Source organism: Schistocerca nitens, chromosome 12 (genome assembly GCF_023898315.1).
Source record: "Schistocerca nitens isolate TAMUIC-IGC-003100 chromosome 12, iqSchNite1.1, whole genome shotgun sequence".
NCBI classification, from domain to species: domain Eukaryota; kingdom Metazoa; phylum Arthropoda; class Insecta; order Orthoptera; family Acrididae; genus Schistocerca; species Schistocerca nitens.
Window position 1 is genome coordinate 195,543,513 of NC_064625.1, and position 23,296 is coordinate 195,566,808.

At 44.9% G+C, this 23,296-nt stretch overlaps 1 protein-coding gene across 1 annotated transcript in view; it reads left to right on the forward strand.

The window, feature by feature from the left end:
* The window catches only part of LOC126215267 (uncharacterized), a 116,126-nt gene that overhangs the window by 63,077 nt on the left and 29,753 nt on the right, over positions 1-23,296 (forward strand). Inside the window, exon 7 of the mRNA XM_049941951.1 lies at positions 3,013-3,146. Within this exon, the coding sequence (XP_049797908.1) occupies positions 3,013-3,146 (134 nt within the window). The remainder of the gene's footprint in view (positions 1-3,012; positions 3,147-23,296) is intronic.

Below are 23,296 nucleotides of genomic sequence, written 5' to 3' on the forward strand. Positions count from 1 at the left end.
TCTGCTGCAGTGTCTGCGCAGCCCTTGATGTGGGCATGAGCACCAGCTAACTGTCCACGTGAATGAATGGCCACTGCTAAGATGTGCCCAAGCCTGCTTCACAACCCCTCTCCTCCTGATGCCCTTTCCGACTCCTCTAAATTACATAGTTGGCCATTTTCCTCACCACACAACCTTGATCCTAGTCCCAATCTGTAGCTCTGTAGTTATTTCTTCCTTGATTTATATCACTATGTCAACCCACTCTACCATCTGATGTGCCATACGCATCTTCTGTCAAGTGCCCAAGTGTGGCCTCACCAGCAGCATGTTTTTCTCATATTTCTTTGCGGGCTCTCCTTCCCAGCCAATCCCGCATACCCCCCTTCGCCCCTCCCCCCTTCGCCCCTCCCCCCTTCGCCCCTCCCCCCTTCGCCCCTCCCCCCTTCGCCCCTCCCCCCTTCGCCCCTCCCCCCTTCGCCCCTCCCCCCTTCGCCCCTCCCCACTTAGCCCCTCCCACCCCATTCGCCCCTCCCACCCCATTCGCCAATCTCCCATCCCCCGCAACCCTTCCGCCGATCTCCCACCCCCTGCCCCTTTCCGCCGATCTCCCACCCCCTGCCCCTTTCCGCCGATCTCCCACCCCCTGCCCCTTTCCGCCGATCTCCCACCCCCTGCCCCTTTCCGCCGATCTCCCACCCCCTGCCCCTTTCCGCCGATCTCCCACCCCCCCGCCCCTTTCCGCCGATCTCCCACCCCCCCGCCCCTTTCCGCCGATCTCCCACCCCCCGCCCCTTTCCGCCGATCTCCCACCCCCCGCCCCTTTCCGCCGATCTCCCACCCCCCGCCCCTTTCCGCCGATCTCCCACCCCCCGCCCCTTTCCGCCAATCTCCCACCCCCCGCCCCTTTCCGCCAATCTCCCACCCCCCGCCCCTTTCCGCCAATCTCACACACCCCACCCACTATCGCCAATCTCGCACCCCCCCTCCCCCCTCCAGCCAATCTCGCACCCCCCCTCCCCCCTCCAGCCAATCTCGCACCCCCCCTCCCCCCTCCAGCCAATCTCGCACCCCCCCTCCCCCCTCCAGCCAATCTCGCACCCCCCCCCTCCCCCCTCCAGCCAATCTCGCACCCCCCTCCCCCCTCCAGCCAATCTCGCACCCCCCCTCCCCCCTCCAGCCAATCTCGCACCCCCCCTCCCCCCTCCAGCCAATCTCGCACCCCCCTCCCCCCTCCAGCCAATCTCGCACCCCCCTCCCCCCTCCAGCCAATCTCGCACCCCCCCTCCCCCCTCCAGCCAATCTCGCACCCCCCCTCCCCCCTCCAGCCAATCTCGCACCCCCCCTCCCCCCACCAGCCAATCTCGCACCCCCCCTCCCCCCTCCAGCCAATCTCGCACCCCCCCTCCCCCCTCCAGCCAATCTCGCACCCCCCCTCCCCCCTCCAGCCAATCTCGCACCCCCCCTCCCCCCTCCAGCCAATCTCGCACCCCCCCTCCCCCCTCCAGCCAATCTCGCACCCCCCCTCCCCCCTCCAGCCAATCTCGCACCCCCCCTCCCCCCTCCAGCCAATCTCGCACCCCCCTCCCCCCTCCAGCCAATCTCGCACCCCCCTCCCCCCTCCAGCCAATCTCGCACCCCCCTCCCCCCTCCAGCCAATCTCGCACCCCCCCTCCCCCCTCCAGCCAATCTCGCACCCCCCCTCCCCCCTCCAGCCAATCTCGCACCCCCCCTCCCCCCTCCAGCCAATCTCGCACCCCCCCTCCCCCCTCCAGCCAATCTCGCACCCCCCCTCCCCCCTCCAGCCAATCTCGCACCCCCCTCCCCCCTCCAGCCAATCTCGCACCCCCCTCCCCCCTCCAGCCAATCTCGCACCCCCCCTCCCCCCTCCAGCCAATCTCGCACCACCCCTCCCCCCTCCAGCCAATCTCGCACCCCCCTCCCCCCTTTCCTTGTCACACTTCCACCTGCCTCCCCCACCCTGTCCCCTGCCTCCCCCTCTTTTCCATCCCCTTTCCCCCACTTATGCTCTTTTTTTCTGTTCACCCAGTGGACACAGTCCAATATTTTATTGTAATATTGTCTAGTGATACTGTCTGATTATTCACATTCCAAAAAATTATTGTGATGTAAATTGCACAGTGATGTTACTCTGGAACTGCTAGTTAGTAACATTTCCCATAGATCATTTGAACGATTCTGTTGTTGAAAATATGTGAAATAAGTCTGTTTATGTAATTAGTGTTAACATTGAAGAACACTTTTTTTGGTCCTACTCATGCAGCTACTCTCTGGACGGAGAATATTCAAATCAACGAAGGCTGTTCAAATTCATATTTTGGTTTCCTGTAGTTTCCTTAAATCACTTAACACAAATGGCAGGGTGTTTCCTTTTAAAAAAGTTTCTCAACAGATTTTCTTCTTTATCCTTTCCTACGCAATCTTATTCTACATCTGTAATGACCTACAATTCCTTCCACCCCTTTTCTCTCTATCTATCTCTTTCTTTGTTTGTTTAAATAAAAAATTTACTTTTCCTGTAGATGGAACAGTTTTCATCTCCAGTGTAGTATATTCACTGGAAACAAATTGTTTGGATTTTGCTTAGTTTCCAATGCCCTTCATGTTCACTTACATGGTTCCACACACAGTATTAAAGTTAAGTCACAACAACTTGTTTGTGTTAACACAGCAATGATCTTTTCTACTTGCACATTTTGTTAGATGACCAGTGAGAATTGTATGTTGGACTTTCTACCTAAGCTTAGAAAAATATGGGAATTTTTGCAGGAGCCATTGTATGAAGGTACCATAATTTCTGAAAATTCTGATTAGTATCCAGATTTATACTGTGTAGCCTATGTACCACATTTCCTGAGTAGCTTACAGTTTACCCCAAGTTCGTAACTCGAAAGTTCTTATTGTACGTGTGCAAAATTTGTGGTTGCACTAATAACTAAATGTACATTCATGTCAACTATGTAGATCTTATTAGGTGAAAGACATTTGCAGGGAATGTGTTTTTATTTTCAGATGAAGGTATACAGAAAAGACATGAAAGTCTGTTGACATTAAGTGAAAATACAGCTTCATCAAATCTCGTAACAAAACGACTTTCATCCCTGATCCAGAATCATTTGGCTGAAAATGTTGCTTTAGCACATCAGGTGAGCAGTTACTGTGTAGAAGATATTGTACTTATGTTTCTTTACTGTTATGTTAAAGCCTATTTCTAGTGGTTATACAGTTAAGAAATCAGTTATTTGTGATACAAATAGTAAATGGGAATAAAAAGGCATAACTTTAACAACACTGAGTATTACCCACCTTTTCTTTCAAATGTGCTATGGATTAGATGCCCGTTAGGTGTTGTGTAGTTACTTAATTTGGCCTGACAGAATATCTGTGTCATTACTCCTGGAAAATTTCCTACCAGCAGACACAGTTAATAGATTCTAGGCTAAACAGCATTTTTACCAGCTATTTATATTTATTTGCCAGTATGCTGAAGGGAGTCTGATATTACTAAGTCTACCTACCCATAATCGTCATCATCCGATAAATATCCGTAATGACAATTCAGTATGATGTTTTCTATCACGGGTTTGTGGAACCATTCCTCCGTGAAAATGTTAACATCAGGAAAGTTGTGCAAAGATAGCTCAGTGCAAACTTGGGGAGGAAGAAAGGGGTGAAATGAAGGCACACTGCCAGTCTGTACAAGGATCACATTTCAACGTTTAAAAAATGACATCTATGTGGTGCTAGTGGAATGTTGAAAGAAATGTTGTCAAAAGGTGAAAATTTCATGTGAAGGTATTATTTCGATAATTCTTTACACATTTTGTAAATGCCTAACTCTTGGTTACCAGTAATCTACAGGAAAGACTTAGCCATACACTAGTTGTTGCGCAAAGAATTACCTGTGAAAAAAAGTTCACACTGGATTCTTCACAGTTCAGCCGAATCTCAAGAATAAGTTCATTTCAGTTAGTGGAAACAAATACTTAAAATTCATCTGAGGGAAAGCAAAATCTATATAAAATATCATAACGGGAGATAAAACTTGGATGTATTTGCTTGACCTGAAACAGGGTGTATACGCCCCAGGAGAAAACCGGGAAAAACTATGATTTTTTTAGAATTCCGGGAATTTTAATTTTTTCAATTTTCAGTTAAATTTTTGTGGTTTTGCCTGGTAAGAATTGATACTCTAATAATGGATTTTACTTTAGCCCACTACTGCAAAATATTACTGCAGCAATAAAACCTAAATGAGGGGAAAAAACAAAATAAAACTTAAGTTGCAAAGGAAATTCGCCGTTTAGAACAAACCACAGTGCACTCACAAGCAGCTGCCAACAGCAAAATGTATCAAAGGCTTTAGGATGAAGCCTATGCAATGCTTTGTAACAACAAACTGCTTCTGATAAGCGTGACGTCACAACGGTTTACATTAGATTGTTTTAGCAGTTACCAGCAGGCTTATGCGAATGCGCAGTAGTGTCGCGTATGAGCAGTGCCTTCTCCCGCTTGTGACTGCTGGAAGTGCGGTGCTTAGCTGTATCAGCGATAGTAACTGTAGTGTTGCCAGTTAGCCAACACTACGCACACTAATTGAGAGAGGAGGCCGAAATGCACGCGTTAAACTCACGCAGGCTGGCGTGAGGTCTGAAACAGGATACGGAATGAATGCTATAAAGAAAAGTACGTAGCTGCTGGAATACTTAATCCATCATTTGTATACATCGTTCTTGACGGTACGGTATAAATGATAGCAACTGTTAATGGCGCCTTGCTAGGTCGTAGCCATTGACTTAGCTGAAGGCTATTCTAACTATCTTCTCTGCAAATAAGCGAGGCTTCGTCAGTGTTGCATCGCTAGCTAAGTCGTCCGTACCACTGGGGCGAGTGCTAGTAAGTCTCTCGAGACCTGCCGTGTGGTGGCGCTCGGTCTGCCATCACTGACAGTGGCGACAAGCGGGTCTGACATGTACTAATGGACCGCGGCCGATTTAAAGCTACCACCTAGCAAGTGTGGTGTCTGGCGGTGACACCACATTCCTCCCCCGCAAATCGGCGAACGGTCGTGTTATAAGGCTTCCGCCCGCCGTGGGGAGGACCCCATGTTGGCGTATGCGATGAGGTGGGGAGCCTAACAACAGGCGAGGCTGTGCCACCCGCACCCGGCCATTTGGTCCGAGGGGAGCTAGGAAACGCCTGAAAACCTAGTCCAGGGTGCACACCAACATGTGGTGTATGCGCCCGTAAAGAGACAGGAGGGGCCGAAGGGTCGACCCCCATCGCGTCGGGTACCCCGACGCGCGAAGACGCCAAGTGGTCCGGAGCGGGCAAGAGGTCCATGGCGGAGGACATCTGGTCACGGGAAGCGATCGGCAGCGCGTGATCCAGGGAGGCGCCAGGCGGTTGCAGCGACGCGTACACTGCGGGCGGCGCCGGCGGGAGAACAGGCGGCGGCGCGTCGCCATGGGGCAAATTGGAAGGCAGTGTCGGTTACACCTGGGGACGAGGCGAGCCAGTAGATGGGTCCCCAGGGCGCTGACCGGATGGCCCCATCGCTGAAAGCAGACGGGGAGCGGCAGAACCCGTGCGACGACAGAGGCGCAGCTGATTGAGATGCCGACGCACCTCACCAGAGGCCCCCAAAACGAAATACATCGCGCGGCCGAGGCAGCGAAGAATGCGCCCTGCGAGCCAACGCCGTGAACCTCGATAGTTGCAATAGAATACAACGTCGCCTGGAGCAAAAGCAAGAGTCTGCCGCTGCACAGGAACCTGATGCGGCGGATGCAGCAAAGACATCAAGGTTCGATGAGGACGACCGTGGAGCAACTCAGCCGGCGAGCGACCATCTTGGGGCTGAGAGCGATACGAGGACAAAAAGAGCAACAACGCGTCCTCCCGAGAATGCGACTCTTTCAACTTCAACATCTGTGACTTGAAAGTCCGTACCAATCGTTCAGCGGCACCGTTTGACTGAGGCGAAAACGGCGCGGATGTCAGATGTTGAATACCATTGGCCCTGCAGAAAGACTGAAATTCTGCGGACGTGAATTGTGGGCCATTGTCGGAAACAATAGTCTGTGGAAGACCTTCAATGCAAAAGATAGCAGATAACGCTTGGATGGTGGCAGATGACGTCGTGGAAGACATCCGGACAACAAAAGGAAAATTACTGAAAGAATCGACCACAACCAACCATCGAGCATTCCAGAATGGACCAGCAAAATTGGGGTGCAAGTGTTGCCAAGGGGAAGTGGCTTTCGGCCATGCAAAGAATTTCCGCGCCGGTGTGGATTGTTGTTCGGCACACGCCATGCAAGAAGAGCACATTTCGTAATCGCAGCATCGATTCCGAACCAAGTACAGTGCTGACGAGCAAGTTGTTTCGTTCGCACTATACCCCAATGTCCTTGGTGAAGAAGCCGTAAAACAGAGGACTGTAACGAACGTAGGACCACGACTCTGGACTAATCATTATCAGAACGCAACAACAAAACACCACGTCGTACAAAAGTCTCTCCTTGTGAGCTAAAAATCGGCGAACCAACGGATCCTCGATCCGCGACTTTGACCAAGGCCATTGCGTAGCAACAAAACGCAAAACGGTAGCAAGGACAGGGTCAGCAGCTGTGGCTGTAGCAACACGACGAAAATCAATTGGAAACGATTCGACCACGTCATCGGTTTCCGCATCAATGAACAGGCAAGCAAGTTCGGAAGAATCGAATGCTCTATCCTCAGCAACAGGCAAACGGGACAACGCATCACCGTTTCCGTGCTTAGCAGTGGACCGATACAAGATATCGTAGCGGTACTGCGAGAGGAAAATAGACCAGCGAATAAATTTCTGCGTTGTACGCAGAGGTACAGGCTTGTTTGGATGAAAAAGTGATGTAAAAGGTTTGTGGTCTGTGATGATGGTAAAATGACGACCATACAAGAAATCATGGAACTTAGTAACACCAAATACGAGAGCCAAAGCTTCTTTCTCGATCTGTGAATAATTTCTTTGCGCAGACCAGAGCAATTTTGACGCAAAGGCAATAGGGCGATCATGCGATCCATCTTTGTGCGCAAGCACAGCACCGATCCCGAAATCCGATGCATCTACCATCAACAAAAGGGGTTTCTGGGGATCGAATGGCTTAAGGCAAGTATTAGAAGGCAACGCCGATTTCAACTGGCGAAAGGCGCGTTTGCATTCCGTCGTCCAGACGAACGGAACACCTTTACGGCATAAGCGATGAAGCGGTGCTGAAATGGAAGAGGCATGCGGGATATACCGCGTGTAATAGTTAATTTTTCCCAACACACTCTGTAGCTGCTTCAAATTCTGTGGCGAAGGCAAGTCGTGTATGGCACGGAGGTGCTCTGGACTCGGATGTATGCCTTGGGCATTGATTACATGTCCCAAAGTCACGAGCAAAAAACACACATTTGTCCTTCCGCAAGCGAAGACCATTTTGTCGGAATACCTGAAATAATGTTCTGAGATTGGCTAAATGTTCTTCTTCCGTCTTTCCGGAGATCACAATATCGTCCAGATAGTTTGCTGCAGTAGGGACCGACGCACAAACAGTTTGTAAATATTGCTGAAACAATGCAGGGGCGGATGCTCACCCGAATGGCAGTCTTTTGAATCGGTACAAAACAAGATGCGTGTTAACCACCAAGACGCGCTGGGATTCGTCGTCCACTGGTATTTGCAAGTACGCATCTGCTAGGTCCAACTTCGAAAAGTATTTACCCGGGCACAGTTTATCAAAAAGATCTTCCGGGCGGGGTAAAGGAAAAGTTGCAATCACTAGTTGTGGATTCAAGTCCACACAAAGTCTCAATTTTCCGGAAGGTTTTGGCAAAATTACGAAGGGTGAGGCCCAGAGAGAAGCCTGCACATGTTCAATTACACCTTGTGATTCTAAATCGCGTAATGTTCTTGCGACCTCATCACGCAATGTGTGGGGAACATTGCGCGCTCTGAAAAATTTCGGTTGCGCGTTTACTTTCAGTTCCAAATGTGCTTCATAGTTCTTAGCGCAACCAAGGCCCGGTGCAAAAATGTCTGCAAATTCTTCATATAGCCAAGAAACACTGGCTGAAGGCACAGTCTGGTTCACTGATAGGACCTGATTGACTATAGACAAGTTAAACAACTGAAATAAATCTAAACCAAACAAGTTCACTGCAGAAGAAGAACGAAGAACGTAAAATGACACAAGTTTTGTTTGTCCCTTGTATGTTGCAAGAAGGCTGCACTGTCCTAACACAGGGATATTCTGACCTGAATAACTATGTAACGTAACCTTTGCGGCACGCAACGGAGGTTTGCCCAGTTGTTTGTACATGTCGTGATTGATCAATGAAACTGCAGTTCCGGTATCGAGCTGGAATGGTATCACGTGGCCATGAAAGTCCAAGTCTACAAAAAGTTTATTGTCCTGCTGACGACAAGAGCGACTGTCTCGTGCAATTGGAACTGATACGGGTACAGAAGCACTCGTGACTTGACGGGATTTCCGGCGACGTCGACGCACACTAGTTGTGGGACGAACACAGTCACTGTTAGAGAAAGTGGCACTGGGTGGAGTGGAATTAACTACATGAATGTCCATGGGCGAAGGTTCACAAGCCTGAGTGTCCTTGGTTCGATTCCGGCGTGAAGCAAAGGGCCTGGAATGGTTGTGATTGTCTGATCTGAGCTTTTTCTGGCAAACACTTTGAACATGTCCTTTCTTATTACAGTAAAAGCAAATAGCTTGGCGTGACGGGCAATTGTCACGCGAATGTGTAGTAGCACATCGTGGGCATGATTTTAGAACTGCATTTGCTCGCTTACGCGGCACATTTGGTTGAGAGCTTGGCGGCAGCTGCGCGGGCGGGCGCGAGGGCTGTTTACCGTTCCGTGCAGTGCGCCCGACGGGCCAGTTAATGTGACACACGGCTGGCGAAGTTGCAAATGATTCCTGAGCAAAGTCAAGTGTCATGCCTATCCAATATGTCTATCACTTGTTGAAGGGACGGATTAACTAGTTTCAAAATCTGTTCCCGTATACGAACATCAGAAACGTTCTGTGCAATTGCATCACGCACCATTGTATCTGAATAAGGGAGTCCACATTCACACTCAAAAGCACAATCCCGAGTAAGGCCTTGCAATGTTACAACCCACTCCCTATTAGTCTGACCGGCCGTACGTTTTGTACGAAAGAACGTATACCTTTTTGCAACTACATTGACTGTTTCTTTGAAATATGCATCTAATGCCGACAAAATTTCTTCGTAGGACAGAGTTGCTACGTCGCGTCAGGGAAACAATTTCACTATCACACGGTAGGTGGACACACCGACACAGGCCAAAAGAAAAGGCTGCCGCTCGTTACCTTGAATTCTGTAGGCGGCGAGATGGAATCCAAATTGGCGTGACCACTCCGTCCAGCTTTCCATCGCCGAAATGGGGGTGCAACAGCATGTTGTGGCTGCGGTAGCGATGAAGCGGCGGCCGCCGCATTGTTTTGCATTGCACGGTGACCCTGGACGAGCTGTCCAAGGGCATCCAATAACGCCTGCGTCTGCTGATTCTGCAAGCGAAAAAATTCGGACAGTACATCTGGAGATTGTGGCGAAGCCATGACACAAGTAAATTAAGCAAAGAGAAAGAATACCGTTTTTAGCCTCGTCGCCAAATTTGTAGTGTTGGCAGTTAGCCAACACTACGCACACTAATTGAGAGAGGAGGCCGAAATGCACGCGTTAAACTCACGCAGGCTGGCGTGAGGTCTGAAACAGCATACGGAATGAATGCTATAAAGAAAAGTACGTAGCTGCTGGAATACTTAACTTTAATCCATCATTTGTATACATCGTTCTTGACGGTACGGTATAAATAATAGCAACTGTTAATGGCACCTTGCTAGGTCGTAGCCATTGACTTAGCTGAAGGCTATTCTAACTATCTTCTCTGCAAATAAGCAAGGCTTCGTCAGTGTTGCATCGCTAGCTAAGTCATCCGTACAACTGGGGCGAGTGCTAGTAAGTCTCTAGAGACCTGCCGTGTGGTGGCGCTCGGTCTGCCATCACTGACAGTGGCGACACGCGGGTCCGACATGTACTAATGGACCGCGGCCGATTTAAAGCTACCACCTAGCAAGTGTGGTGTCTGGTGGTGACACCACAGTAACAAACAGCCAGATGCTAACTGGAAAAATTTTTCCGGCACGCCAAAGCTACCAGATTTGCGCATGCGCAGAGCAGTCTGAGTTGTAGTGGGTGAGTAGTAGTTTCCACATGAACCGTGTTTACTTTTGGTGATTTTGCTGTTTCCTCTTCATTCACAGTTCTCAAGCAAAATGCAAACAAAACATACTTCTGTGGCCAGGAGCTATAAAGTGGATTAACATACATTCACATAATTACGGAAAACTAAACTATGTTAATAATTTCAGTTTTCTGATTTCATTTTATTTCCTGGTTTGTAGCAGTCGGGCATTAATTTCCTTGCAGAACAATGAAATTATTTTTGTTGAGTTGGTAAAAAAAAAAAAAAAAAAAAAAAAAAAAAAAAAAAAAAAAAATAATTAAAATCTTTTGAGTAGAGGCAGTCAATATATTTGAAACAGTATATCCTGTTGTCAACTGTTTGTGGAATTTCAAGTGCACGTTTTTATCTTCCAGGATGTTTGGCACTATGCCATAATAAAGAACTAAACATGAGATAATAACAGTACTGCTACTCCAAGAAAATTTGCATCCCAAAAACAACACTCAAAAAGTTTAATATCAGGTTGGGGCCTACTTGTTTGTGAATCTGGACATACAAATGTGCTCTTTAAGCAAAATCGTGCTTCTTAGTATGGTTTATGAAATTCCGATGCTGTTGGAGTATCCTCTTGATGTCCTGTTTCATTTATGACATAATGTAAGGTCTCTTAATGCTTTATTTGTACGAAGATACAGGCTACCTTCATCATCGTAGCTGCAAATACACAGTAACACTGTTTTCTAGCACTCTCTGACAGCTGCTGAAACGAATTCTGACAGGTTGCGGGAAACTATTGCGATTGGTGGTTTGAGAAGCGTTACTTCCAAAGTACATTTCATTTTACGCAATGTGAATTATGTTATGTGTGTGAACGAACTTTGAATTTCTTAAAGGATAGAGTGTTTCAATCTCATTTAAAGCTTAACATTTTGAGGGCCAGACACTTCGAATTTCGAGCCCAAAAGATCAGTTATTTGTCATAGCTTAAAATTTGACTGGCGCATTGTGTGATTTATCGAAGTGTAACACATGCATAAAAGACAAATATATGTGGAAGCTTAGCTTTTCTTGTAGCAACACTGTGTACATTAATTTAAACCATTAACTTTCCCTATTTGTTTGTTTGTGCTACTTAACAGTGATGTTGCTATAGGCTGATCATATCACGTATCCTGTGGTTTGAATCATTACATTTACTTGGGACACGTCTTCCAAAAGACAAAAACCAGATTTTGGAAACAGCTTTTAAAAAGCCACACTGTCAGTATCAGCCAAAATATTTTTAAAACTGAGACGAAACCTGACAGTCCAAGCACATTTACAAGAAGTGAAAATCGATTGCAGGATTGGAAAACGGGCAACCAGAAGCAGATTTCCAGAATCAATTTTAAAGTGTTTACATGAGCACCCAAAGTGGTATTTGGAAATCAGTTTACAAAAACTGGTTTTGGGAGCTCCATGTAAATGCGGCGAATATCTGCTGTCATCGGCTGGCGAGCTCACGTGACATGAGGTTTCAAAAAGTGCATCGCGATCTGTATTTCAATACTTTGGAAACTAACTATCTGTGTTTTGTGAAATTCGACTATATACATAAGTAATACAAAAAATGCAGCATGTTGCTGCACATCCTGGGATTTGTTTCCTAAAGTGCCGGAAAGTTCTAAGTCAGTGTATAAAACCTTGACCATTCAAAGGATTGATAAGTTTTATGGTTCCAAGGGAAAGTATATTGTCACTTAACACAGAGAAAGTGTATTTTCACCCGGGGGAAAGTGTATTTTTAACTGGGAGATCTGGTAATTTTTTTCTCCTCTGCGTATATACCATGTGGAAACTAATGAGCGGTCTACAGTTCAAGTCTTCCTGAATGAACCAAAGCCAGCAAATGTATTTCATTCACGAAGCACTTTAAAGAAAATCGTCTGTATCTTTGGTGCCTCAAATTTTATCGGAGTGACTAATTGTGCACATCCGGGTATTAGACTGAGTTGTCGTTTCCATTTCACGCACGATATTGCAACCACTGACCCAGTCTTCTGCTGGTGCTGAGACCTACACTGTTGTGTGTACCCACTGCCTGGACTCGGACCAGAGTCAAACATCATACTAACACACTATAGTCCGATCCACGAACAATGGTGGTTAAGAGATGTCGAGGCACAGGTAGGGATTGCATTGATGATGATGCTAAGTGACAATTGCAGTACGCACATGCACTTGTTTTCCGCTTGAAGAAATTGTATATCCTGCAAATTGTGTCACTCGCTTACTTATGCAGAATTTCACCACAGTCGAGGGTGACAACTTAACAAATGGAATTAAAAGTCACTAAACAACTCACTATAGTCTCATTAATGCTCGCATTACCTACGGCATTCACAGCAGACTGCACGGAACATTCTGAGCATATGGTGCATACGTGATGCAGGTGTGCAGAACAAGCCTAAACTCTACCACCATCATATGTGACTCCAACTGTAGTGGCCAGTAAGATTATGGGCATTGTGAGCCTGACACTAGTAAGAGAGAGAATTTGTGGCAGCCAACAAATGCTAGATATCACTTCAAAAGAGCATCTTCATCTCCATATTTACATTTCAGCCACACTATTCAGATTCTTGGGGATGGATGGCTACACTGTGTGGTCACAAGCAGAATTTGTGAAGCTGAAAATCTGTGTACAACAGAAAGCAAAATTCAATCACTTGCACAAAAAGCCAAGACAAGATCCAGGGAGTCGTACGATAATAAGTTTCACTTTGACGTTTGGATAAGGATACAATGAAGATCCTTCCGGAAAGATGAAACTTACACCCACTCTCAAAAATGCAAGTTGCATTGAATTCAACAGCAGCCAGTGATAATTGAACACCTCTTACAAAAAGTTATCGAAGCTCCAATGGCAGTAACTACACAATTCGTATTAAATTCCTAACCACAACACAAGGGCTTAAACTCTCATTGTATCAATGTGATTAGTTAATGGTGTATTTCCTGTTGTCCTGCCGGGTTGTTGTTTACACTTGTGCCCAGTGCTTCTATGACCAAACCAGCAATCTCATTCAAGTGCTACAAGTTTTGCTGTTTTAAGTCCTCAATGCTTGGTCTCCTGTGGCACAAGACCAACAATAGTTCATAGTTTGGTCGTAGTAAAGGCAGCAAGGACACACAACAGCAAAACTCATGGCACCTGAAGAATAGAACTGGGCCAGTCATTGAAATACAGGGTATTTATAAATCAGTTAAGCAAAAATAAGGTTTAATTGTGAAGAAGGTAAATAACTTACAGAAATGTTTGAAACAGCACTGAATGCAGTATATCTTAAAATTTCATTTGCGAATGTTCAGTGTGGCTACCTTTTGTAACACGACAAATATCCCATCTGTAATCAGTTTCCTGCCAAATCCTATGAATGAAGTCTTGATGGATGGTGACAACTGCTCCTGTTACTCACTATTGCAGCTCATTGACATTTCCCAGAAGCAGAGGAATGAACACTGTCTTCAAAGTAACACCATACACAGAAGTCCATTGGGGTTAAATCAGGTGATTGTGGTGGGCAGGATATTGTTGCATCACGTCCGATCCAAATCAGCATATTCTTACAGAGGTAACACAACTTCATGATGATTATGTGGTGGTGCGACTTCTTGCTGGAAAGTAAATTGTGCACCAATCTCCTTTTGTAATTGAGACGTGCGATATGCCAGTTACAGTTGACTTGGCAAACATGAAAGGACCAAAAACCTTTTACACTTTACAGCGGGAGAAAAAAAGCAAAAGAAAAGAAAAAATGTTTGTCTTAACTATGTCCCATACATGTTGGATTATGTGATGTGGTTCATGCTCACCCCATATGCGAATGTTATGCTGATTAACTTTAATGTGGGTACAGAAGGTGGCTTTGTCACTGAACACAATTTTATTAAGAAAATTATCTTCAGTCTGCATTTTGTTAAATGTGCACAAAACTCAGCTCGCTTTTGTCACTTTCTCTTAAAGTTTGCAACAGTTTCAATTTGTAGGATTTGAATGATGGGCATTTCTGTAATACTTTCTGCAGTGTAACACTAGGCATATTCAATTCTAAGCTGGTATGTCTCATTGATTTACCTGGACTACGAATGAAACACTGCCAAACTTGTTCAATTGCTGCGTCAGAGACTGCTGGCCGACCCCGATCTGGTGTCTTACATGAAACATAGCCAGTTTCAGTGAAACAATTGTACCAATTGTAACAACTAAACGGCTTCTGACATCAAATGTAACAGTTGTGTTACTAAATGTGATACTTCTGTCACTAAATGTAACTGGGTTTTCTCTTTTGATGCTGTCAATTGTCAGGATGAGCATTCTAAAGCATTCTGTCAGGGTGAAACTATTAAATAAATTAACTTTTCTCTCTTAACAACATGTGGGCAGGGTGGGTTCTTCCTTGGCTCGGGTATGAGGTCGAATGAAACATCATTTTTACATAAGATAACTTTTATTGAAGATTTGCACAACTGTATCTTACGAAATATTCTGGTTCGGAGAGCGGCAGCTGTGTCGTTTGTGAAGTCTTCTGCTGCGGCAGCGGCGGCGGCGGCGGCGGCGGCGGCGGCGTCTGATTACGCGTAGCGGTGTGTATCTCGTGTCGCTGTCTCGCCCAGTTGTCGGGAGACGCGCAGCGCGAGGTGGCCGGTTTAATTATTGCGAGCGAAGTCGTGCATCGGATGATACCTTGGGAGTGGCGTCCCAGTGTTTCTCTTCTCTATGCGGCCGCGTGTGTTGTGGGTCGACCAGCGGAGCGGCGCGGCGGGGGAAGGCCAGTGTCCCGGACTCGAACCACGGACTCCCGCTTGCCAGTCTTCGGCTGTCAGGTCTTCATCCCAGCTCACAGGTGACTACTGATGTGAGGCCGTCTCCTTCCCGTCCTCACGAGTCACCCGGGTATGTAAAAACCAGACTTCAAATACCTTTTAACTTCTGTCTTCTGGCGCTACGGCGGCTACTTGCTATTCCATTACAGCGGCGGACTTGGTTCGTCTGTGCATGACGCAGACTCTTCTTGCATGACGGTCTTCAGCACCGAAACTGACTGAAAACTTCTTCGTCTCCGTCTCCGTCTCCGTCTTCATCTGACTTCCTCTGACTTCATCTGTCTGGCCCACTGCGTCTTGCGTATTTATTCACTTCAGTTTACTGGAGGTGAACGACTTCACGGTCATTGCCTCGTCTGTCACGTTGAAAAGCTTCTCGAAGAATCTTCTTAACGTCGGTCGTCGGCTCTTGGAATGTAGGTGAGGGCCTTTGATCACATGTGACGACTGAGAAACACGTGAGCCGGTCATTGCCTCTTCTGTCACGTTGAATAGCTTCTCGAAGAATCTTCTTTACGTCGGTCATTGGCTCTTGGGATGTAGGCGAGGGCCTTTGCTCACATACGACAACTGAGAAACACGTGAGCCGGTCGGGCGATGCCCTGGCGGCTGAATCGACAGCGCCCGCTTATGTGGAAGTTGCTGACTTCATGGTCATTGTTTCTTCTGTTCTGCTGTTCGGCCCGCTGTTTGCGAGTATGTAACTCTCTAAACTAAACCAAGTTTTTCCTTTATATTCTAATTTCTAGTTCACTTTGATTTCACTAATTTATTTACTTAAGTATCACTCAACATTCCTCCACCCTTCGGAGAAATTCGCCCTCGAATTTACCACTCAACATTCCTCCACTCTTCACACGGCAAAAGCACTAACATAAGCAATGAAAACTCTCGGCTTAGAAGATTACACACGCTTCACATTAAGTATGTTGAAAATACTTTATCACTTTACTAAAGCACTGAACGCTCATAAATCACATAGTTCACACATAAATGGTTGTAATAAGTGTAACAAATCTTTATGACAATGAATGAACAAAAATAGATTATTCACTTAGAAAGTAACATAGCAACACCTGTTTAATGTACCCTATACTAATGCAAGAATATCTATTCTACAGTATTGTTTATTTTAACATGAGACTGTTTAATAAAGAGTGAAGTACAATAAACAAAATTAATACACTAATGCTGAAAAGTAACTACTGAAGTACACCAGTTAAGAGTGTGGTATCCAGGTAACAGGGATTTGATGAAGTGGTATATTATTATTTGGCTTCTTTTTTCGTCTTAGATAAAAGAAAACTGTACAAAGCAGAAACACCAACACAAAGGTTCCAGATATACCCGTTCCTAGCATTATAATTTTAGTTTTGTGTTCACCTTTTAATTTTAAAACATGTTGCATCATAACATTGGCATCAATTTTGCCTTGCTGTGAGTTTATGAACGTATCTAATGACTTCAGAAGGGAACTGTCAAGGGAGTCATTGAGGTAGGACAGGTTTTGTGTAGGAAATGCTTGCATGGCGTTTTCTGAAAAAAGCAAACAACATGGTTATGAACCTACCAATCTCGTAAAAACAAAAACAAAGAAATGAAGGAATACATTGTTAACTACAAGATCTTCATGTTTCTACGTTCAAATTTTCTTTCTTAGAAAATAAACCATTATCATGTATTAATTATTTACATTTGTATATTATCCACAGTCTACTAAGATTCAACTAGGACATTCGCACCCTTGATCGAAGATTGTATGGTGCCATGTCTGTATGTTGTGCTGGCGTGGCCACTCTTTTTCCTTTACGGGAACTTCCTCCACCCTTCGGAAAAGCAGACACTATTGTGGAAGGAATTAGATCTGGAGCGCCCTTAAAAGGTTTTAAACGACTTGCATGGACAATGGTAGTTCGGGTGGGCAGTTGCAATTTAACGTTGACTGGTGACGTGATCTCAATAATTTGATAAGGACCTCTGTAGTTTCTTACAAATTTCTTCGTTTTTCCTTTTGCAACGTAAGGAGTTGAAAGCATAACCCACTGACCGATTTTGTAATTTGGATATTTAGCTTGGGCATTACCTAATCTTTCCTGTCGTTCCAAAGCCTTTGTATTAGATTTTTGAACCTTTTTCCATACATCCTTCATCATTCGACTGAAATCTCTTACTGTTTCTCCGACTTTTCCGTTTTTCTGCCTGATTACGTCAAAAGGGGACGGCATTTTTCTCCCATAGACCACTTCATAAGGTGACATGCCAGTTGCTTCATGTGTTTTGGCGTTGTATACCGACACGATTATTGGTAAATACGTATCCCAATTAGAATGTTGTTCGTTAATATAATAACTAAGCATCTTGCCAATTGTCCGATGAACTCTTTCTGTGCGCCCGTTGCACTGAGGGTGTAACGGAGTTGTGCGTAATTTACGTATTTTTAGTAAGTGGCATAGCTGTTTCATTAATTCCGACATAAAATTAGATCCCTGATCTGTGATAATAGCTTCAGGTACGCCAAATTTAAGTATCCAGTTGTTAACTAAAGCTTGGGCAACTGTATTTGCTTGCTGATCTGGGAGACTCACCATAGCTAGATAGCGTGAAAAGTGATCTATAATTGTAAGGACATACTTATTACCAGCCGGTGTTCTATGATATGGCCCGTAGAGATCTAGTCCACAGATTTGAAATGGACTTGAAGCCTCGGGGAGCCTCTGTAAGGCTATTTTTGAACGAGAAAGTTCAGCTCATTGTGCGCACGCAATGCAATTACGAACGTACTGCGCAACATCCTGCTTTCTGGTTTGCCACCAAAATCGCTCTGCTACACGTCTTTCGGTTGTCCGCTGTCCACCGTGTCCTGCAAGGATATGATCGTGGGCCTCTGCCATTATTTCTTGTCTAAGGTGTTGGGGAACAACAATTCGCGGTCCAAGTTTTGTTTTACGGCATAATACACCATCTTCAAAGCAAAATTGTTTTTGAGTTGCGTATTTTTTGCATTCTGTATCCTCATCTTGTGCCTTTCTCCAGTCCTCAGTATCTCGGCCTGTTGCTTCCAAAAGTGCTATTTTCCGACTTAGACAATCTGCATTTGTGTGTTTTTTGCCTGGTTTATGGATAACTTCGAAATCCATTTCGGAAAGACATAGGGCCCAACGCGTGAGACGACTAGATGGATCCTTTAATCCAAGCAACCATTTTAAAGCTGCGTGGTCTGTAATGACCTTGAATTTCCTACCATACAAGTAGCATTTAAAGTATTTGATACCATAAATAACACTTAACAATTCTTTCTCCGTTGTGGAATAATTTCTTTCTGCTGTTGTTAGTTGTCTCGAAGCGTAGGCTATGGGGTGTTGCGTGCCATTAATATTCTGACTCAAAACAACTCCTACTGAATGACCACTTGCGTCACAGGATAAAATAAATTCTTTATTATAATCTGGGTAGGCTAATACTGGACTGTGTGTTAACTTATCTTGAAGGGTTTGAAATGCTGATTCACAATCTTCAGACCAATGAAATTTTGCACCCTTTTTCAATAATTGGGTTAAGGGTCGGGCAATTTCAGCGAAATTTTGAACATATTTCCGGTAGTACGATGCGAGACCAATGAAACTTAGTACCTCCTTAACGCGTTGTGGTGTTGGGAAGTCCTTAACTGCCGAAATTAATCGAGGATCTGTTTTAATTCCTTTTTCACTAATGACATGCCCTAGGTATGTAACCTCTGTCAATGCAAAACTACATTTTTCCATATTTAATGTTAATTTAGCTTTTCTAAGTCTCTGAAAAACATTACGCAGACGCACTGCATGTTCATTAATGTCTTTGGAGAATACAATAATATCGTCTAGATATACACAACATTGCTGAGTTTTGAGTCCTCGCAATACTCCATCGAGTAGTCTTTGAAAAGTTGCTGGTGCATTTTTCAAACCGAAAGGCATTCTTTTAAATTGCCAGTGGCCTCCAGGGGTAGAAAATGCTGTTTTATGCCTATCTACAGGGGCAACTTCCAATTGGTGATATCCGCTACGTAGATCGATTGTTGAAAAGTATTTACTGTTACCCAAACTGTCAATGATATCTGTAATGTTTGGAAGAGGATAAACATCTGAGATAGTTTGTTAAGGTGTCTGTAGTCACAACAAAATCTATATCGTTTCGTACCGTCGGGAGACTTCTTTGGAATAATTACAATATTTGAATTATAAGGAGAATCAGAATATTCTATAATTCCATCTTTTAGATGCTGTTCTAAAAATTCATCCAGTACTGGCTGTAAATGATGCGCAACTCTATAAGGCTTCCTATAAACTGGGGGGCTATTTCCTGTTGGGATCCTATGCTGTGTGATATCTGTTTCTGGCAGTGGACCTTCTGCATTAAATAATTCTTGAAACTCAACTAAAACTGCTTCTATCGTGTCTCTATCATTTCCTTTCAAATGCTCAATCTTCTGGCGTAATGCGGTTTTATAGGCGTCTGGTTTCTGACCATCGTTAATATCTGACCAAATGAAATGTTCTTCTTCAAAAGTACTGACTGTAGCTACTAATATTCCCTTATGCAACTCTTTGTCCTCCACTCCGAAATTGTCAATATGTACCGGTACTTTTCTTTCTCCGTCAACGTCTTGAACCCGTACAACACTTCTACGTACAAAACAATGTGATACATCTAATTCCTCATTTTCCTCTAAAGGCTCTATTAGACATACTGTATCTGTAGGTACTTCGGGGTCAACTGTCATCCAGAAAAGTTTTCCTGAGCCAGATGGTATCTGATCCCGCGAATCAACCTTCAAGGACGTTGCACGCAGTATAGTTGATTTCGCCTTCCGGTTAGGGAAATCTTGCGGCAGAGGGCCCTTTGCAGCGGTGTCACCTAGCTGAAACACTATTCCGCTAAGTTCTACAGTTTGCTGTCTGAGGTCTATTTTAGCGTGATGTTTATTCAGGAAATCCAGCCCTATGATCGCGTCGTACCCGTCAGTTACCTTTGTTACCACTTCTACATCTTCCTGAAATTGTACACCGTGAATATAGAAAATCAGTGATGTACATCCTAATGACTTCACTGTACCTCCTCCTACTCCACTCAGTCTATACCTTGGAGGGTCATATTTCTTTTCTCCAATACATTTATTACTTACTATTGATACGTTTGCACATGTATCCACTAGTATCCTTGCCTCCTTATCCTGTATGGTAGCAGATAACCAGCATTCCGCCTTCACATTAGCCTTAATGGGATGAAATTTTATTGGGAACGCCTGGCGGCGGCTCCGACATTCCCGTTTGAGTTTAACTGATTTCTATTTCCAAAAACTTTCTTAGACCTGCATTCCTTGAATGTGTGACCTATTCTTTGACAATTAGTGCATTGAGGTTGTCTGCAGTTTTTTGCTATATGTCCCTGGCGATCGAACCTAAAACATCGTACTCCTGCTGAAAATACATTTCGCTTCTCCTTGTATCTGGTGGCAATGTCCATTTCTTCGAAAGCCGTCGCCACAGATACAGCTTCTGCTAAATTTTTAGGAAACTCTGCCCTGACACGACGGGACGTTTCAGGAGGTAACCCACGTAAAAATGTATCCAGAGCTCTATTTTCTGCCTCTTGTAAAATAACTTTATTTGCTTCATCACTAGTTGTCAACTGATAGGTGTTAATATTAACTTTTCTAATCCTATCTACAAAACTTTCTAACGACTCGTTTTGCCTCTGAGTGATAGTGTTTAATTGTTCCCTATAAAATCTACAGCTGTTCTGTTTTTGAAAACGTTTAAGCAATCCTTTCTTCAAGTCCTCAAATGTTGGAGCATTCCGTAATTCTTCATGGTATAAGACGTGTGCTTTAGCCTCTCCTAGCAATCTTAACTTTGTCATTTGTAAGAGCTGTTCATCTGACCATGATCCTACCTTTGCAGCTGCTACTAAATCATCAAAAAAGGCTGTTATGTCCTCCCCAGGTTTACCTGAAAAAGGAGTTACTAAGGCTGCTGCTGAGGAATCTAGGGTGGGAGGGATTGAACTGGTTTGCCTAACCTCACTCAACTGTTTAAATAATGCATTATTATCACTTTTAAGCTGTGCTATCTGATTAACTAAGCTCTGAATAGCTTCCTCAGTAGAAACCGCTTGTGGTGCTGACTCTGACTTTGTACGATTTCGTGTCATCATTTTACAAACTAGTAGTAACACAATATTACCACACTGAATTCAAAAGATGTTTAAATATTTTCGACAAAACTCTTAAAATCACGAGAGAAAATACACTTCTAAATAAAGAAAATATTACGACTGCTATGCAAACCCCTATTCTTTCACACATTAAATGATACTAACTGTGGACCTTTAGTGACTGTCATTCACACCTCATATTGAGCCAAGGGTTTTTTCTCTGACACCAAATGTAACAACTAAAACAGCTTCTGACATAAAATGTAACAGTTGTGTTACTAAATGTGATACTTCTGTCACTAAATGTAACTGGGTTTTCTCTTTTGATGCTGTCAATTGTCAGGATGAGCATTCTAAAGCATTCTGTCAGGGTGAAACTATTAAATAAATTAACTTTTCTCTCTTAACAACATGTGGGCAGGGTGGGTTCTTCCTTGGCTCGGATATGAGGTCGAATGAAACATCATTTTTACATAAGATAACTTTTATTGAAGATTTGCACAACTGTATCTTACGAAATATTCTGGTTCGGAGAGCGGCAGCTGTGTCGTTTGTGAAGTCTTCTGCTGCGGCAGTGGCGGCGGCGGCGTCTGATTACGCGTAGCGGTGTGTATCTCGTGTTGCTGTTTCGCCCAGTTGTCGGGAGACGCGCAGCGCGAGGTGGCCGGTTTAATTATTGCGAGCGAAGTCGTGCATCGGATGATACCTTGGGAGTGGCGTCCCAGTGTTTCTCTTCTCTATGCGGCCGCGTGTGTTGTGGGTCGACCAGCGGAGCGGCGCGGCGGGGGAAGGCCAGTGTCCCGGACTCGAACCACGGACTCCCGCTTGCCAGTCTTCGGCTGTCAGGTCTTCATCCCAGCTCACAGGTGACTACTGATGTGAGGCCGTCTCCTTCCCGTCCTCACGAGTCACCCGGGTATGTAAAAACCAGACTTCAAATACCTTTTAACTTCTGTCTTCTGGTGCTACGGCGGCTACTTGCTATTCCATTACAGCGGCGGACTTGGTTCGTCTGTGCATGATGCAGACTCTTCTTGCATGACGGTCTTCAGCACCGAAACTGACTGAAAACTTCTTCGTCTTCTTCGTCTCTTCTCTCCGTCTCCGTCTTCGTCTCCGTCTCCGTCTCAGTCTTCATCTGACTTCCTCTGACTTCATCTGTCTGGCCCACTGCGTCTTGCGTATTTATTCACTTCAGTTTACTGGAGGTGAACGACTTCACGGTCATTGCCTCGTCTGTCACGTTGAAAAGCTTCTCGAAGAATCTTCTTAACGTCGGTCGTCGGCTCTTGGAATGTAGGTGAGGGCCTTTGATCACATGTGACGACTGAGAAACACGTGAGCCGGTCATTGCCTCTTCTGTCACGTTGAATAGCTTCTCGAAGAATCTTCTTTACGTCGGTCATTGGCTCTTGGGATGTAGGCGAGGGCCTTTGCTCACATACGACAACTGAGAAACACGTGAGCCGGTCGGGCGATGCCCTGGCGGCTGAATCGACAGCGCCCGCTTATGTGGAAGTTGCTGACTTCATGGTCATTGTTTCTTCTGTTCTGCTGTTCGGCCCGCTGTTTGCGAGTATGTAACTCTCTAAACTAAACCAAGTTTTTCCTTTATATTCTAATTTCTAGTTCACTTTGATTTCACTAATTTATTTACTTAAGTACCACTCAACACAATTGATAAGTTTGTTGGAGGTGGTGGCTTGTGATATTCAATCGTGGATTGTCTCTCAACTTTAGTAGCAGATTTGGGTTCATGAAACCATTAGCAACAGGCACATTCTGCAGCTTCATATGATTCCATGATGAGTGTTTCAATAACTCATTCGCATACACCACCTACTGGGAACATCAGTAACTTAACAGTGTTAGGTGGAAATAAAGCTTGAAAATATGTTGCATTCAGTGCAGTATCAAATATTCCTGCAAGTTATTTACCATTTTCACAGTTATTTTCTTGTGTATTACTAATTTACG